The sequence below is a fragment of the Ranitomeya imitator genome, chromosome 9 (assembly GCF_032444005.1).
Source record: "Ranitomeya imitator isolate aRanImi1 chromosome 9, aRanImi1.pri, whole genome shotgun sequence".
Classification (NCBI taxonomy): domain Eukaryota; kingdom Metazoa; phylum Chordata; class Amphibia; order Anura; family Dendrobatidae; genus Ranitomeya; species Ranitomeya imitator.
Genome location: NC_091290.1, coordinates 7,538,790 through 7,557,970, shown reverse-complemented (window position 1 = coordinate 7,557,970; position 19,181 = coordinate 7,538,790). Strand labels below are relative to the sequence as shown.

The 19,181-nt window shown below is 50.1% G+C and overlaps 2 protein-coding genes across 8 annotated transcripts in view; one reads left to right on the top strand and one right to left on the bottom strand.

Annotated features, from left to right (window-relative positions):
* Positions 1-19,181, bottom strand: part of MTCH2 (mitochondrial carrier 2) — a 33,017-nt gene that overhangs the window by 13,452 nt on the left and 384 nt on the right. The window contains exons 2-10 of the mRNA XM_069739845.1: positions 8,499-8,583; positions 8,100-8,206; positions 6,634-6,660; positions 6,252-6,305; positions 6,119-6,176; positions 5,916-5,967; positions 3,960-4,019; positions 2,862-2,955; positions 2,590-2,631 (exon numbers count right to left, since the gene is read on the bottom strand). Of these exons, the coding sequence (XP_069595946.1) occupies positions 2,590-2,631; positions 2,862-2,955; positions 3,960-4,019; positions 5,916-5,967; positions 6,119-6,176; positions 6,252-6,305; positions 6,634-6,660; positions 8,100-8,206; positions 8,499-8,583 (579 nt within the window). The remainder of the gene's footprint in view (positions 1-2,589; positions 2,632-2,861; positions 2,956-3,959; positions 4,020-5,915; positions 5,968-6,118; positions 6,177-6,251; positions 6,306-6,633; positions 6,661-8,099; positions 8,207-8,498; positions 8,584-19,181) is intronic.
* On the top strand, positions 8,960-12,615 carry LOC138649428 (phospholipase A2, minor isoenzyme-like). 7 transcript variants are annotated; one of them, XM_069739856.1, is made up of 2 exons: positions 8,960-9,040; positions 11,848-12,615. In XM_069739856.1, the coding sequence occupies exon 2, from the start codon at positions 11,869-11,871 to the stop codon at positions 12,493-12,495; it is 627 nt and encodes a 208-aa protein (XP_069595957.1). In that variant the 5' UTR covers positions 8,960-9,040; positions 11,848-11,868; the 3' UTR covers positions 12,496-12,615. The 7 variants fall into 7 exon arrangements, with proteins under 7 accessions (XP_069595957.1, XP_069595953.1, XP_069595954.1 ...); XM_069739852.1 differs by having other exon boundaries at positions 9,025-9,158; positions 11,848-12,614; XM_069739853.1 differs by lacking the exon at positions 8,960-9,040 and adding an exon at positions 9,129-9,158 and having other exon boundaries at positions 11,791-12,613.

Genomic DNA, 19,181 nt, shown 5'->3' with positions numbered 1-19,181 from the left:
ACAGTGGCTGGTGGTGGAGGGGAGACTCTCTCCTCTACCCCTTAGACCACTTCTACTGTCTTATACTAAGGCGCAGCCGCCACCTAAGTCCTGTAACCCGCTTACCCAATCACTTATTAGAATCTGGGCCAAAAACTTACAACATTCTTCTTCCTCCTTCATCCCCACTACTTTCACTTGCAGACGTCTTACCACACACACTCATAACAACCAAAAGAGATGTTCTCGGACAACAGGGATTTGATATACCTATAGATAGATTAATGTTGGACGGTGTACTCCTCCCACTAACGGAAATCAGAAAGCTTCCAGGCCTAGCAAATCTCAACTTTATACAATACTCCTCTCTCAAAAATTCACTGAGACAACTGCGTTATAACCCAGACTCCACGCAAAATCTTACTCCTTTTGAAACCTTATGCATTAGAACATCTAGACCTTCAAAAATACTCTCCACAATATACCACTCACTCTTAACCGAAAACCTATGTTTAAAAAGAGCTTACATAACAAAATGGGAAAAGGATCTGGGCTATCTGCTTTCCACGGCTCAAGTGCAACACATTTATAAACATTCACATGGTCCTACAAGACGTGTGAAAACTCAGGAAAACTCCTACAAAATAATCTCAAGATGGTATATATCGCAGACACAAATTAGGACCTGGAGGGCAGATACCCCAACCACGTGCTGTAGATGTGGGAGAGGGACCGGAGACTACATGCATCTATGGTGGTCATGTCCAATGATAAAAATCTTTTGGTCATCAGTGGAGAAGACCATTCAGGAAGTTACGACGAAAACACTGAAGCTGACACCCGAAACTGCTCTATTAAATCTCCCTACAGGGTCCGAGTATACCTGCTTATCCACTCTCATCAGCAATATCATAGCTGCTGCTAAACTACTGATTCTGTTATACTGGAACTCACCGAACGTACCCTCACATTCCCAGTTATTAGCGAAAATAGATCAACTATATCGCATGGCCGAACTAGTTGCTTCAGTTCACCACTCACGGGCAAAATTTACAGAACAGTGGCGTCCATGGACCCTATATAGAGCTCACCGATATATAGAATCTGAAGACTCAAATTGAGGACCATCCGAGATTGATGTGGAGTGTCCCCCCCCTTTCCTTCCTAATCTATACCACCTTCTTCTCTTTTCACCCGCTAACCCCCCCTTTTCCGGTCATCTCTACTTTTCTATTGTTAGGTATTCTTTTAGGAATACTCCTTGTCTGCATCTAGGACAAGTTATAACCAATGTCTTAACGACAGACCATATGTTTTCTAACAAAATTTTTGAATTACGATAACATTGATCACTGAGAGGTTGCTGTCTGGAATGTAATTCCCCATCGTTATTATTAACCACTCTCAAGTCTATATATACACGATTTAAGATTAACCACCTGTCTGTATAGTATGACTCAAGGCCTTTGCCCTGTTATATCTTGTTACACTGTTATTGTACGTTTAAACCTGTTTAAATCAATAAAAAGAACATTGAAAAGAAAAGACCAGAGAATCTTATTTCTCATAGTCTGGGAGTCCTTCATGTGTTTTTAGTAAACTCTATGCGGCTTCCATATGTCTTGCACTGAGGAGAGGCTTCCGTCGGGCCGCTCTGCCATAAAGGTCTGACTGGTGGAGGCTGCAGTGATAGGTGACTTTGTGGAACTTTCTCCCTACTGCACCTCTGGAGCTCAGCCACAGTGATCTTGAGGTTCTTCTTTACCTCTCACCAAGGCTCTTCTCCCACGATTGCTCCGTTTGGCTGGACGGCCAGGTCTAGGAAGACTTCTGCTGCTCCCAATCTTTTTCCATGTAAGGATTATGGAGGCCACTGTGCTCTTAGGAACCTTGAGTCCTGCAGAAATTCTGTTGTACCCTTGGCCAGATCTGTGCCACAATTCTGTCTCTGAGCTCCTTGGCCAGTTCCTTTGGCCTCATGATTCTCATTTGGTCTGACATGCACTGTGAGCTGTGAGGTCTTATATAGACAGGTGAGCGCCGCTCCAAATCAAGTCCTATCAGTGTAATTACACACAGCTGACTCCAATGAAGGAGAAGAACCATCTCAAGGAGGATCACAAAGAAATGGACAGCATGTGACTTACATATGAGAGTCTGAGCAAAGGGGCTGAAGATGTATGACCATGTGATGTCAGTTTTTCTTTTTTATTAAATTTGCAAAAACAAATTCTACATTTGTTTTTTTTTTCAGTCAAGATGGGGTGCAGAGTGCACATTAATGAGAAAATAATGAACTTTTTTGAATTTACCAAATGGCTGCAATGAAACAAAGAGTGAAAAATTTAAAGGGGTCTGAATACTTTCCGTACCCACTGTATATCGCTCCACACGGCCTTAGCGATGTATAAGCTCAGGATATATAGCGCTCCACACGGCCTTAGCGATGTATAAGCTCAGGATATAAAGCGCTCCACACGGCGCCTTATCATATATATATGGAACCGTAGCGGTGAAGATCGGTAATACGCCGTCACTATAAAGCTCCGCGATAGCGAGATCTCAAGACGAAGAGCTCCGCCTCGTGGTGCACACCAGCACTACACTCACCCCGGTCACAGCCTGAGAGTAGCTTTTCATCTCACCCACCGCCTAGAAAAAAGAACAAATGAACATTAGTCATCACACAATTATACCAAACTCGATAAAACGGCCCCATCTAGGCTGCATGGATACCGCCGGCGCCCACCGTGCATGGCGTGAGCTCCCTACATGCACCGTCCGTGTGCAGCCCGGCTCATACAGGCAATGCAATATAAAATACTACACGGCTGCAGAAATCTTAGCGCCCGCTGGGCCTTGTGGAGGGGATATTACATTACCTGATTCTCCAGGGTGTACTTGTTGATCAGGAAGGCCACCATGTTGCAGATCCATAGGGACAGCACATCCCCGAGTAGCCGGGGCATCAGACCCCTGGAAGGAAGAGAAGACGTTTAGTATCGGTGCTGTCTGAGCGCGGCCCCTCACCAACCATCGCACAGGCATGCTGACTGCCTCCATCAGCACTACTTCTTCTGACGTTCTCCCTCCACCCCTCGGCAGCAGGGATCTGATGTTCCAAGGAAACTGCTTATAGTGCAATTCCCAAATCTCCCAGTGGCAGGAAGTCTGCGCCTGACATGAGTACAACGGCGGGGAAAATAGCCAACAATATCAGGGTTTGAAAACTTTGGGTGAAAATGGCAAAAAGATTTCCACGGGGCTGCGGAAGTCTGTGGATAATAATTCCCTGCTGCAAAGCCCGGGCAAATCACTGCGCCGCCCTCGCCAGTCCGGGCTTCCATCTACGACACCTTAAGTATCAGCAGTCCTGGAGTCGGACCCTAGACAGGGTGGGCTTTCACAAGACCACAACCAGAAGCAGCGTCCCTGAAAGTACAGACATCTCCTCTACCACTGAGCAGCTAGACGTACCCGGCCGGTGTGCCCGCCGCCATTAGGAGGAAGAGGAGGGAGAGGGATGAATATCAGCCAGGAGAGGGCGCCGCACCCACTGGTGATCACAGGCGCGAGAGCAGAAAAGGGAAGTTCACGGCACAACCGTCCAGGATGGAGCCAAATTATTAGAAAAAACTGAGTAACAACATAAAAATAAAATCCTCAGGACCTGCCGCGTTTCTGGTACTATAGTGCGCGGGTAGATCGAAGCTCCCGCTCACATGCGTCAGGTCGGGAGATTTTCATTTTTATATTTTTAATCATTTTTTTTCCAATAAAGAATTAATTTTACTGCACCCTGGCTGGTTGTGCCGATAAACTTCCCTTTTCTGTTAATGAGGCCACCATTATTTTCTTATCATGAATGTACCGACGGCAGAGCTTAAGTATCCTGAATTTTGCATTCTACTTGTTGGTACACACAATCCCGGCCGGTGGTGGTGGACAACATACACGGACACGATGAGAGAAGAACTTACGCAAAAAATCCCAAAACTCCTTCTTCTCTGTATATCGTCACAATGGAGCCAAACACCCCGCTGAAAAAGAGCAGAAGCCCGTGTCAGACAATCCAGGATTACACAGAAAGTCGCAGGCGAGGTTTACACAGATACAGTCACAGGCGAGGTTTACACAGATACAGTCACAGGCGAGGTTTACACAGATACAGTCACAGACGAGGTTTACACAGATACAACCACAGGTGAAGTTTACACAGACACAGGCAAGGTTTACACAGATACAGTCACAGGCGAGGTTTACACAGATACATTCACAGGCGAGGTTTACACAGATACAACCACAGCTGAAGTTTACACAGACACAGGCGAGGTTTACACAGATACAGTCACAGGTGAGGTTTACACAGATATAGTCACAGGCGAGGTTTACACAGATATAGTCACAGGCGAGGTTTACACAGATATAGTCACAGGCGAGGTTTACACAGATATAGTCACAGGCGAGGTTTACACAGATACAGTCACAGACAAGGTTTACACAGATACAACCACAGGTGAAGTTTACACAGACACAGGCGAGGTTACACAGATAGTCACAGGTGAAGTTTACACAGATACAGTCACAGGCGAGGTTTACACAGATACAGTCACAGGCGAGGTTTACACAGATACATTCACAGGCGAGGTTTACACAGATACAACCACAGCTGAAGTTTACACAGACACAGGTGAGGTTTACACAGATAGTCACAGGTGAAGTTTACACAGATACAGTCACAGGTGAGGTTTACACAGATATAGTCACAGGCGAGGTTTACACAGATATAGTCACAGGCGAGGTTTACACAGATATAGTAACAGGTGAAGTTTACACAGATACAGTCACAGGTGAGGTTTACACAGATAGTCACAGGTGAAGTTTACACAGATACAGTCACAGGCGAGGTTTACACAGATAGTCACAGGCGAGGTTTACACAGATACAGTCACAGGCGAGGTTTACACAGATATAGTCACAGGTGAAGTTTACACAGACACAGGCGAGGTTTACACAGATAGTCACAGGTGAAGTTTACACAGATACAGTCACAGGCTAGGTTTACACAGATACAACCACAGGTGAAGTTTACACAGACACAGGCGAGGTTTACACAGATAGTCACAGGTGAAGTTTACACAGATACAGTCACAGGCGAGGTTTACACAGATAGTCACAGGTGAAGTTTACACAGATACAGTCACAGGTGAAGTTTACACAGATACAGTCACAGGCGAGGTTTACACAGATAGTCACAGGCGAGGTTTACACAGATACAGTCACAGGCGAGGTTTACACAGATATAGTCACAGGTGAAGTTTACACAGATACAGTCACAGGCTAGGTTTACACAGATACAACCACAGGTGAAGTTTACACAGACACAGGCGAGGTTTACACAGATAGTCACAGGTGAAGTTTACACAGATACAGTCACAGGCGAGGTTTACACAGATAGTCACAGGTGAAGTTTACACAGATACAGTCACAGGCGAGGTTTACACAGATAGTCACAGGTGAAGTTTACACAGATACAGTCACAGGCGAGGTTTACACAGATATAGTCACAGGCGAGGTTTACACAGATAGTCACAGGTGAAGTTTACACAGATACAGTGACAGGCGAGGTTTACACAGATAGTCACAGGTGAAGTTTACACAGATACAGTGACAGGCGAGGTTTACACAGATACAGCCACCGGAAAGGTTTACTAATCCGAGCACACAAGACGACTTTATGCTGCGCATTTCACACACTTCTGGCCTATATATGTAATGCTGCGCGCCAACATTAAGCGCTCACTAATAGGTGGTGTAAACTACACAAATGTGTGGAGATGCGCCAAAGTCATCGCATGTCTATATATTACACAGGGTAACTCTGCCGGCGGACATGGAGGATGGATGTGATTTGTGGCACTATGGACGACACGTACTCATATTTGGTCTCTCTTCCAATGAACTGCACCATACACCGTAGCGTTATCACTGCAAATAAAGAGAATCAGAAATAGGCGACGGTCAGTCGGAGGCAGCAGGTAATGAATATGATCTCCCATATTGCATGGGGGAAATGCGAAGATCCACACTGAAGACCCGGTGACGGGGTTAGTGGGTACGATCCATAAGTGCGACTTACCGTGGAAGGGGTGAGTGATGACCGTAGCAGCAGAGCGGGCCACCATCTCCTGGGTGGTCTACAACACAGAAATCATGTGACATCGCACGCTCTCCTGGCAATGCGGCAGCTAGGAGGAGAACGGGGCGCTTACCTCTTTAATAACGTAATCCAGGGACGGGTTTTCTTTTTCTTTACTCGCTTCATCCTAGATGACGAATAAAGATGTAAAATGTCTTTATAAATATTCATCAGCCCAAAAATGCTGGAACATTAATAATGGCTTCAAATAAAGAGTGTCCCCTGATGACAAGCTGCTGTCAGAGGGTCCCGCTGACTGGACCCCGATATCCGGGGAAGAGACTTGGTGCTAAGTGCGTGTTCTGTGCCGAAATACATGGACGCCCAATGTACGGACGAGCCCTCCAGAGAGGCGGCCTGCCCTCTGCGTTGGCAGACGAGGGCCCTGAATGGCGAGGTCAATCCCTTTAATTAAACCCCACATACAAACGCCTTGGGGAAAGTATAAATCTTACCTCCATCTGATTCTGATGCTGATAGCACTGAGGGAGGGAAAAAGAAAATCCATTAATTGGTCGAGGAAACAAAACCAGAGAAAAAAAAAAAAAGGCAAAACTTTTTTTTTTTGGAGCCAGATATATTTTGGGTTTGCTCCGGCCCCTGTTATTAATGAGACACTCGCGTCTATGCGGCTGGAAAACCCTAAAAGACTCAAGTTATTGCTCACGGTCATAACATTACCACGGAGGACAAGTTATGATCCACCATGAGCCACGATCACAAGGGTCCCAGGCTCGGAGTATTGAAGACCCTCTGACATCTCCCCCGGCCCAGGACACGGCTTCACAGACCTCCTGGTACAACAGCTGTCACTCAGAGGAAAGATTTAGGAAGTTTTCAAAGCGCTGGCGAACCCCTCCTATAAAGAGGACCCCTTTAATAAAGAGAACCTGATTCCAAGGGTGGGGGCACTTTAAGGGACCTCTCCTATAAGGGGGAAGTCCCGTAACAAGGGGAGCCCTCCCATAAGGGTGGGGAGGGGGCTCCTCCCAAAAGGGGGTGGGGGAAGGTTGGCCATGTCCAGGGGCCCCTCCCAAAAAAGGTGAGGCCACATCAAGGGGACCCCTGCCAAAAGGGGGAGGGCGAACAAGGGGACCCCTCCCATAAGGGTGGGGAGAGGGTCTTCCAGGGGGCTCCTTCCAAAAGGGGTGGAGGGTAGTGAGGCCACATCCAGGGGACCTCCTCCTCAAAAAAAGGTGACGCCACATCCAGGGGACCTCCTCCCCAAAAAAAGGTGAGGCCACATCCAGGGGACTCCCTCCCACCAAAAAAGGTGAGGCCACATCCAGGGGACCCCCTCCCAAAAAAGGTGAAGCCACAACCACGGGACCCTCTCCCAAAAAAGGTGAAGCCACAACCAGGGGACCCTCTCCCCAAAAAAAAGGTAAAGCCACATCCAGGGGACCCCCTCCCAAAAAAGGTGAAGCCACAACCAGGGGACCCTCTCCCCAAAAAAAAGGTGAAGCCACATCCAGGGGACCCCCTCCCAAAAAAAGGTGAGGCCACATCCAGGGGACCCCCTCCCAAAAAAAGGTGAGACCACATCCAGGGGACCCCCTCCCAAAAAAAGTGAGGCCACATCCAGGGGACCCTCTCCCAAAAAAAAAGGCGAGGCCACATCCAGGGGACCCCTCTTAAAAGGGCGGGGGAGGCGGCATTCAAACAGAGGCCATCCAGTAGACATCGGTGGCTTTAGCAAGAGAGGGGTGACCTCCTGCTCCCCTCAGTCGCGCCCGCAGTGCCCCATTGTTGGGCATGGTTGCACTTCTTTGCCTGGCGCCCATCTGTCCGTTTTGATTGGCGCAATGCAGCATCGATTATAGAGTGACACCATATTCCTCATCAGTGCATCTACGCTATCCAGTGTCCAGAAGCGTTGACGTCACCAGTCTGACCCATTGCCAATGATAAAACCAGTTACCTGCAATACTCTGCTGTGCACCACCGTGCCCACCGCTCCGGCGCACAGTCGGGGGGTCAGGCCCTTGAAGAGTCCTCGCTTTCCATCAATTTTAATGATGTGTTTTGCTGCAAATACATAAAAGAACAGATTACTGAGCATCTGCGGGTGAAAAGCAGAACAGACTCCACAGGCAGAAAGTAGGTAACGTCCTCCAGAGCGGCATTCACAGTTCTGCTGGTACAAACCGCAGCCTGATATCTATCCCCTGAGCTCAGCTTCCATCCGGCAATGCTTGAGGGTCTATGCACAGACGGCGGGCAGAACGCCGTCGTAATAAACCCCCAATATGACACCGGCCGATCGTTAGATGACGCTGTACATGGGGTGAGCGCCGCCGGGAACACAGTGTGCGCTCACCGTAGGCGAAGAATCCTGGCAGTTGGTACACCTGACGCCCAAAGAGGTTTCGGCCCAACGTTGGTGGCATTGGCTCGTGTCCCACCTACAAAGCAAAAGCAGAAAAGTCTGAATCTGAAGAAAACCACAAACGATGGAAATCCCAACACAATGGCGATCACAGCGCAGACACATGCGTGCGTGTGCCATGGAGGAGCAAAGGTGAGGCCGTGCACGCTGCTCCTTACACATCTGTGACCCAGGAGCGAACGGAGCACAAAGTGAGACTCCAAGACTCCGAGGATTCACTTCTGAGGTCTCCAAACCCAACTGTCCATGAACCACGGCCAAAGGAAGATAATTGATGGGTGGAAAAAACCCAGATGTGATATATTTAGTCCTGAGCGCTACGAGACCGCGAGCTCCAGAGTAACCCGTTCATGGAAGGGGCCGCAGTGTTCCACAAGAAGCAGCCCCCGAAACCCTGCAGACGGGGAACGAGTGAGGGGTCACCGCAGACAGAATGGTGGCCGGACACCACGGCTGTGCCCCCCGCACAACGGGTACGGTGATGCAAGGGTTAAGGACGCTGCGCCCGACCCCAGCACATGGGATATATAAAGGGGCAGAGGGTGACAGCAGCAGAGCCGAGCGAGAGCGTCGCCCGAGAGCAACACGCAGGTGCGGAGCTATTTATTATACGGTGTTATAAGGAGGATGTATGGACAGACGAGCAGCGACACAGGTGCGGAGCTATTATACGGTGTTATAAGGAGGGTGTATGGACAGACGAACAGTGACACGCAGGTGCGGAGCTATTATACGGTGTTATAAGGAGGGTGTATGGACAGACGAGCAGTGACACGCAGGTGCGGAGCTATTATACGGTGTTATAAGGAGGGTGTATGGACAGACGAGCAGCGACACAGGTGCGGAGCTATTATACGGTGTTATAAGGAGGGTGTATGGACAGACGAACAGCGACACAGGTGCGGAGCTATTATACGGTGTTATAAGGAGGGTGTATGGACAGACGAGCAGTGACACGCAGGTGCGGAGCTATTATACGGTGTTATAAGGAGGGTGTATGGACAGACAAGCAGCGACACAGGTGCGGAGCTATTATACGGTGTTATAAGGAGGGTGTATGGACAGACGAACAGTGACACGCAGGTGCGGAGCTATTATACGGTGTTATAAGGAGGGTGTATGGACAGACGAGCAGTGACACACAGGTGCGGAGCTATTATACGGTGTTATAAGGAGGGTGTATGGACAGACGAACAGTGACACGCAGGTGCGGAGCTATTATACGGTGTTATATGGAGGGTGTATGGACAGACGAGCAGTGACACACAGGTGCGGAGCTATTATACGGTGTTATAAGGAGGGTGTATGGACAGACGAGCAGTGACACGCAGGTGTGGAGCTATTATACGGTGTTATAAGGAGGGTGTATGGACAGACGAGCAGTGACACACAGTTGCGGAGCTATTATACGGTGTTATAAGGAGGGTGTATGGACAGACGAGCAGTGACACGCAGGTGTGGAGCTATTATACGGTGTTATAAGGAGGGTGTATGGACAGACGAACAGTGACACAGGTGCGGAGCTATTATACGGTGTTATAAGGAGGGTGTATGGACAGACGAGCAGCGACACAGGTGCGGAGCTATTATACGGTGTTATAAGGAGGGTGTATGGACAGACGAGCAGCGACACAGGTGCGGAGCTATTATACGGTGTTATATGGAGGGTGTATGGACAGACGAGCAGTGACACACAGGTGCGGAGCTATTATACGGTGTTATAAGGAGGGTGTATGGACAGACGAGCAGCGAGGGACGGGACAGCAGAAATACACGTTACTGTGTGCACGGGTCGTACGCTTGTATTCCATGGGCTGACGGACTCCTCTAAAGTCAAGGTGCCGGCCCCCCTTCTAGACAGATGGATTACAGGTAGTGTGCGGCGGGTCTCTGTCCCCCTCTACAGACTGTGTGTGCGGGGGAAGGGGGGGACGGGTCTCTGTCCCCCTCTGCAGACTGTGTGTGCGGGGGAAGGGGGGGGGGACGGGTCTCTGTCCCCCTCTGCAGACTGTGTGCGCGGGGGAAGGGGGGGACGGGTCTCTGTCCCCCTCTGCAGACTGTGTGTGCGGGGGAAGGGGGGGACGGGTCTCTGTCCCCCTCTGCAGACTGTGTGTGCGGGGGAAGGGGGGGACGGGTCTCTGTCCCCCTCTGCAGACTGTGTGTGCGGGGGAAGGGGGGGACGGGTCTCTGTCCCCCTCTGCAGACTGTGTGTGCGGGGGAAGGGGGGGACGGGTCTCTGTCCCCCTCTGCAGGCTGTGTGTGCGGGGGAAGGGGGGGGACGGGTCTCTGTCCCCCTCTGCAGACTGTGTGTGCGGGGGAAGGGGGGGGACGGGTCTCTGTCCCCCTCTGCAGACTGTGTGTGCGGGGGAAGGGGGGGGACGAGTCTCTGTCCCCCTCTGCAGGCTGTGTGTGCGGGGGAAGGGGGGGGACGGGTCTCTGTCCCCCTCTGCAGACTGTGTGTGCGGGGGAAGGGGGGGGACGGGTCTCTGTCCCCCTCTGCAGACTGTGTGTGCGGGGGAAGGGGGGGACGGGTCTCTGTCCCCCTCTGCAGACTGTGTGTGCGGGGGAAGGGGGGGGGACGGGTCTCTGTCCCCCTCTGCAGACTGTGTGTGCGGGGGAAGGGGGGGACGGGTCTCTGTCCCCCTCTGCAGACTGTGTGCGGGGGAAGGGGGGGACGGGTCTCTGTCCCCCTCTGCAGACTGTGTGTGCGGGGGAAGGGGGGGGACGGGTCTCTGTCCCCCTCTGCAGACTGTGTGTGCGGGGGAAGGGGGGGACGGGTCTCTGTCCCCCTCTGCAGACTGTGTGTGCGGGGGAAGGGGGGGGGACGGGTCTCTGTCCCCCTCTGCAGACTGTGTGTGCGGGGGAAGGGGGGGGGACGGGTCTCTGTCCCCCTCTGCAGACTGTGTGTGCGGGGGAAGGGGGGGGGACGGGTCTCTGTCCCCCTCTGCAGACTGTGTGTGCGGGGGAAGGGGGGGACGGGTCTCTGTCCCCCATCTTTTCCTCTCCAGTCTGTCACACAGAATATAGGTATAAGTGGACCTTTGGATCCGGCATAGCATGGTTGGAGCACTGCATGCTAGGTGAAGAGAGAAAGGAAGTTCCAGCACCTATAGTTCTCCCCCGTAGTTTCCCTCCGGGGTCCCAGTTATTATACACTGATCTGTAATTCTATCTCGTGGACGTTTCATGTTTCGCAATTTTATTTTTTTGTTACAAAATACAGAAATAAAAACACAACAAGAGAATGAGACTAAGTAGAATAACGGCTGTGTCTCCGCAGAAGCCTCCGGCCTGACCCGACATGTCCAAGCTGCTGCTGCTCCTCTTGGTCTGCGTGTGTTACCTCCAGCACTGGACGTCCTGCAGCGGCGCTCCGGCTCGTCAGAGACGCGGCGTGCTGGATCTAGTGGTGACCCTGTGGTGCTACAGAGAGCGGCTGAAGGTGCCCCTGCTGGGCATTAACCTGTACGGCTGTTACTGCGGCACAGGAGGGGCAGGGGCCGCGGTGGATGACGTGGACCGGTGCTGCCTCCGCCACGACTGCTGTTACCGCTATTCCAGGCTTGACCTGCGCTGCCACGGGAAGGTGAAGTGGCAGCTCTACCAGTTCTCGTGCGGCCCGGCGCGCACACAATGCCGTTCCTCCACGCTGTGCGGCCGGATGGCGTGCGAGTGCGACAAGCAGTTTGCAGAATGTCTGACCACAGCGAAGCCGAAGAGGAGACACTTCTTCTATAACAAGAAGGACATGTGCGTCGGCCCCCACGACGTCTGCCCCGAGCTTCACCCCAACCTGACGGCCATATCACAGAGGATCCAGAACCCCCCGGAGCTCGGCCCGGCCAAGAGCAGGAACAAGAGATGGCGGAAGAAGGGGGCCAAGGGCGAAACGAGGAACGATGTGGGGCGCTCGGCACTGTGGATATGAGATCCGGCCGCCTGCGGGAACACCATCATTTTACGAAAAAGGGAAGGGGACAGAAAAAAAAAAAATTCTCAACAATTAAATAAATGTACTAATGTTTTATCTTTTAAAATATATATAATCTTAATAGTATAAAATACAAAAAATAACAAGTTTTGATATTTTCCACATATAAACACTAGGGGGAGCAGCTGCTGAAATTTCCATCGGGAAATACAGAGATGTGGACTCAGGACGCCAGCGGCCCATTCTGTTACTTGGTGCTGCTCGCCGTACCACACGCTGGGGGATTAGATACACAGTGTATGACACATGATGGGATTAGATGCACGGCCCAGCGGACCACGACACACAGGATGGGATTAGATGCACGGCCCACAGACCACGACACACATGATGGGATTAGATGCACGGCCCAGCGACCCATGACGCACAGGATGGGATTAGATGCACGGCCCACAGACCATGACGCACATGATGGGATTAGATGCACGGCCCACAGACCATGACGCACATGATGGGATTAGATGCATGGCCCACAGACCATGACACACATGATGGGATTAGATGCACGGCCCAGCGACCCATGACGCACAGGATGGGATTAGATGCACGGCCCACAGACCATGACGCACATGATGGGATTAGATGCACGGCCCACAGACCATGACGCACATGATGGGATTAGATGCACAGCCCCCAGACCATGACGCATATGATGGGATTAGATGTACGGCCCACAGACCATGACGCACATGATGGGATTAGATGCACGGCCCACAGACCATGACACACAGGATGGGATTAGATGCACGGCCCAGCGACCCATGACGCACAGGATGGGATTAGATGCACGGCCCACAGACCATGACGCACATGATGGGATTAGATGCATGGCCCAGCAACCCATGACGCACATGATGGGATTAGATGTACGGCCCACAGACCATGACGCACATGATGGGATTAGATGTACGGCCCACAGACCATGACGCACATGATGGGATTAGATGCACGGCCCACAGACCATGACGCACATGATGGGATTAGATGTACGGCCCACAGACCATGACGCACATGATGGGATTAGATGCACGGCCCACAGACCATGACGCACATGATGGGATTAGATGCACGGCTCACAGACCATGACGCACATGATGGGATTAGGTGCACGGCCCACAGACCATGACGCACATGATGGGATTAGATGCACAGCCCACAGACCATGACGCACATGATGGGATTAGATGCACGGCTCACAGACCATGACACACAGGATGGGATTAGATGTACGGCTCACAGACCATGACGCACATGATGGGATTAGATGCACGGCCCAGCGACCCATGACACATGATAATAATAATAATAATAATTTTATTTATATAGCGCCAACATATTCTGCAGCGCTTTACAAATTATAGAGGGGACTTGTACAGACAATAGACATTACAGCATAACAGAAATACAGTTCAAAACAGATACCAGGAGGAATGAGGGCCCTGCTGCTCGCAAGCTACAAACTATGGGGAAAAGGGGAGACACGAGAGGTGGATGGTAACAATTGCTTTAGTTATTCGGACCGGCCATAGTGTAAGGCTCGGGTGTTCATGTAAAGCTGCATGAACCAGTTACCTGCCTAAGTATGTAGCAGTACAGACACAGAGGGCTAATAACTGCATAAAGTGAATGAGAACATGATGCGAGGAACCTTTTTTTTTTTTTTTATTATAAATAGGCCACACAGGGATCGTTAGGTTAATGCATTGAGGCGGTAGGCCAGTCTGAACAAATGAGTTTTTAGGGTACGCTTAAAACTGTGGGGATTGGGGATTAATCGTATTAACCTAGGTAGTGCATTCCAAAGAATCAGCGCAGCACGTGTAAAGTCTTGGAGACGGGAGTGGGAGGTTCTGATTATTGAGGATGCTAACCTGAGGTCATTAGTGGAGCGGAGGGCACGGGTAGGGTGGTAGACTGATACCAGGGAGGAGATGTAGGGTGGTGCTGAGCCATGGAGTGCTTTGTGGATGAGGGTAGTAGTTTTGTACTGGATTCTTGAGTGGATGGGTAACCAGTGTAATGACTGGCACAAGGTAGAGGCATCGGTGTAACGGTTGGTGAGGAATATGATCCTGGCTGCAGCATTCAGGACATTGGAGCGGGGAGAGTTTTGCAAGAGGGAGGCCGATTAGTAGAGAGTTACAATAGTCCAGACGAGAATGAATAAGTGAAACAGTCAGAGTTTTTGCAGAGTCGAAATTAAGAAAAGGGCGAATTCTAGAAATGTTTTTGAGATGCAGGTAAGAAGAGCGAGCCAGTGATCGAATGTGGGGGGTGAATGAAAGGTCAGAATCAAGGATGACCCCAAGGCAGCGGGCATGTTGCTTTGGAGTAATGGTGGAACCGCACACGGAGATGGCAATGTCAGGCAAAGGTAGGTTAGTAGAGGGAGAGAACACGAGGAGTTCAGTTTTTGACAGGTTTAGTTTCAGATAGAGGGAGGACATGATGTTAGAGACAGCGGTAAGACAATCACTGGTGTTTTCTAAAAAGGTCGGTGTGATATCAGGAGAAGAAGTGTATAATTGGGTGTCGTCAGCATAGAGATGGTACTGGAAACCAAATCTACTGATTGTTTGTCCAATAGGGGCAGTATACAAAGAGAAGAGGAGGAGGCCTAGGACTGATCCTTGAGGAACCCCAACAGTAAGGGGAAGGTGAGAGGAGGAGGAACCAGCAAAACATACAGTGAAGGATCGGTCAGAGAGATAGGAGGAGAACCAGGAGAGAACGGTGTCCTTGAGGCCGATGGAGCGGAGCATAGTGAGGAGGAGCTGATGATCCACAGTGTCGAATGCTGCAGAGAGATCCAAGAGAATTAGCATGGAGTAGTGACCATTAGATTTAGCTGTTAGTAGGTCATTAGAGACTTTAATGAGGGCAGTTTCAGTAGAGTGTAAAGAGCGGAAGCCAGATTGAAGAGGGTCGAGAAGAGAGTTATCTGAGAGATAGCGGGTAAGACGGGAGTGGACCAGGCGTTCGAGGAGTTTAGAGATGAAGGGAAGATTAGAGACAGGTCTATAATTAGCGGCACAGTTTTGATCGAGGGATGGTTTTTTAAGTAATGGATGTATGATGGCATGCTTAAATGAGGAGGGAAAAATACCGGAAGTGAGGGAAAGGTTGAATATTTTTGTTAGGTGAGAGGTGATAGCCGGGGAAAGGGACTGGAGGAGATGTGACGGAATGGGGTCACTGGTGCAAGTGGTCGGGCGAGAAGATGCAAGGAGCCTGCTTACTTCTTCTTCTGTAACTGCTTCAAAGTCAGAGAGTGAACTAGATGCAGTGGGGGAGGGAGGACAGTGCATGGTATGAAGAGATTGGGAGATGATTTCCTGTCGAATGTGGTCAATTTTTTCTTTGAAGTAATTGGCCAGATCGTCAGCACGGAGATCCGTGGTTGGGGCCTGCTCTCTTGGGTTGAGTAGGGACTGGAACGTGTCAAAGAGACGTTTAGGGTTATTGGACAGGGAGGTGATGAGGGTGTTGAAATAGGTTTATTTGGAGAGGTGAAGGGCAGAATTGTATGTCTTTAGCATGAACTTATAATGGATGAAGTCTTCGGGTAGATTAGATTTTCTCCACAGACGTTCTGCGCACCTGGAGCACCGCTACATGATGGGATTAGATGCACGGCCCAGCGGTCCATGACACACATGATGGGATTAGATGCACGGCCCAGCGACCCATGACAGGATGAGATTAGATGCACGGCCCATGATGCACAGGATGAGATTAGATGCACGGCCCAGCGGTCCATGACACACATGATGGGATTAGATGCACGGCCCAGCGGTCCATGACACACATGATGGGATTAGATGCACGGCCCAGCGACCCATGACACAGGATGAGATTAGATGCACGGCCCATGATGCACAGGATGAGATTACATGCACGGCCCAGGAGCTGCTCCAGAGGGATGGATGTAAACCTGTCTGCAACACTCTTTCACGGCTAAAGGAGACCACCATGCATGTTTGCCCACCTCCCCATTCATTCTTGTGTCATATTTAGTGGAATAAGAATGGCAGACCCCCGTTCTAGAGACAGGGTCCTGCATCAGGCATTTATGGTGACTCCTGCAGACATGCCATCACCACCATTACTTCCCCTGAACGTGGCTCCTCTGGTCTTCCGTACTCGGGTGGGGCACATGGAGCTGCCGCGTGCTATGCACCTTTACAATCACCACAGAAGTCTATGGTAAAGGTGAGATGGGAGGCAGGTAAACGGCAGACGGGGACTTCACCCCTGACCGCACTATGGACTATCACACAGGAGATAATCATTAGCTTGTTGGCTGCGTGACGCCACGAAGACCTGATCTGCAGCAATCTCCGGCGGAGGAGCCGGACGTGCCAGCTTCATGCGTTCACTGGCACCGACCCCAGCACCGCACCCCAGGAGCGCAGATCTGTGCACGGCCCACACCCAGCTCCTATACACACGGCCCTGAGCCCTATACACACCGCTCTGTATGCAGCAGAGGCCCTACAGTAGTAGCAGTCAGCGACCTCAGCGGCGCCCCCTAGTCCCCCGATGTGGAAGTGAGAGGTGCGGGCTAAACCCTACAACAGGACCGTCACTGGGTTTTGTGACCTTACTACATATTCTGCAGCCAGAGTTGGCAAAAACATTGATTTAAAATGCACCGTTTCGAGTATAGAGCTCCAGTGCAGAACTACACGTCACCATGGAGACAGACACGCTCGGGTCGGGACCCGCGGCCAGTCCGTGCACTGTGGTCCGATTTACACAGCCGTCTGGCTAGCAGAGTAACCCTTAAAACTAAATAAAGTATTGACCCATAGGACCTGTAAGTGCAAGATCCAAACCAAGCATCGAGCAATAAACAAGAATCTGGTCCTGTAGGAAGAAAACCTCAATATAACAAATAATATAGGAAGTATAATAACATATCAGAGCTCATAAGCCACAAAACACAATCGTAATAATAAACCCCGTAATGGGGCAATAAGCACAAGAGATGTGAAGTGACTACAGGACAATAGGTATAGGAAGGAGCAGTAAGCCGAGGACGAGACGGGTGGGAGAAAGCCTCACACGTTTCGCCACGAGAAAGGAGGCTTCATCAGGAGTGCAGTGGAGGCAGGTAAAGTCCTTGATATATGCAAATAACTTTCATCATTTTAAAGTTGAATGAAGATATAAGCCCATTGAGTACAACATAAAGCGTAACATGTTAATCCACAGGAAGGCAAAACCCCCCAATAGCCCCACAATGAGGGAAACATTCCTCCCCGACTCCACAGATGGCGATCAGACGAGATTCCTGGATCCATCACATAATCAGTGACCATAACCGGGAATATTCTATCAAGAAAGGTAACCAGGCCCTTCTCTAATTAATGCAGAGGTTTGTGCAAACAATGCAGATGGAAAGTTTGCCGGAAGCATCCACCGCACCTGCGCTTCACAATAGTCGTATGAAAATAGAAAGTTGACAGTAAAGTTATGTAACAAAAAAACCACAAGAAAAAGATTGGTGCCGCATGGACCACAGAGACTGAACCAGACAACGACTGATAACCGGACGTCGAAAAAAAATATAACAACCTCACAAATAAGTCTAAAAGTAATAAAATAAAAAAATATAAAGTGCAAGCGTGACAAGTATGCGTGAACGAAAAAAATATGAATTAAATATATAGAAAATATATATTTTTTTTAGCTTGAAACATAATATATAAACATACACAGGTACCAGAATGCACAATATTATTATATGCAGCAAACACCACGAGAGCAGAAATACCCAAATCCCACGTAAATGTGAGTGATGCCGTGACGCTGCTTCCTTACGCCAATCCACTGAAGATAGGCAAAGAATAAATCAAGAAACGAAAAGTGAAATATCCAAACGCTTGTTGTATAGGACGGAAATACAAAACATAACCTGCAAGTGATATGCCAGAGACACAGGAGCAGAGAAGGGGCAGAAACGTCTGATGGAAGTGGCCCCCGCACGTGTCGCCACCGCACCTTCCTCAGGGGTCGACCATCAGTTGTCAGGTATGGAAGAAATATCGAAGAAACATCAACATTGGAAGCGTCACCATATGTGTGGGAGATCTGGAGAAACACGGTCTACAGCGCAGGCGCGGAAACGTAGAGACGGAAATGGTCGTACACTCCAAAGAGGGGTGAGGATCGCAAGTAGCAAACGTCAGGGGGTAACACGACAGGGGGAACCAGCACGGCGAGAGCGTGTCACAATGTCATTCATAGAGAGACTGAGCCAGACCATATATACACCTGTATCAGAACGCAGAAATATACACAGCGACGAACAAGATGACATGCGGCAGAAATACCCAAAGCCCCCAGAAATGTGAGTGACCGCAGTCCGCACACCTCCTCCTCCTCCTCCCTTTATATCTGGCGCTTCCTCTTTCATTTTCCTTTTTCTTCCTACTTTAAACCGAATGTAAATAAAATATAATAAAAATACAAATATCAGAAACAAGGAATAAAAGAAAAGACAAAATGTGGCCATGGCTCCCAGGCACAGTGCTGCAATACACCGGGCACGGGGCGACGGCTCCCAGGCACAGGGCTCCAGTACACCGGGCACGGGGCTCCAGTACACCGGGCACAGG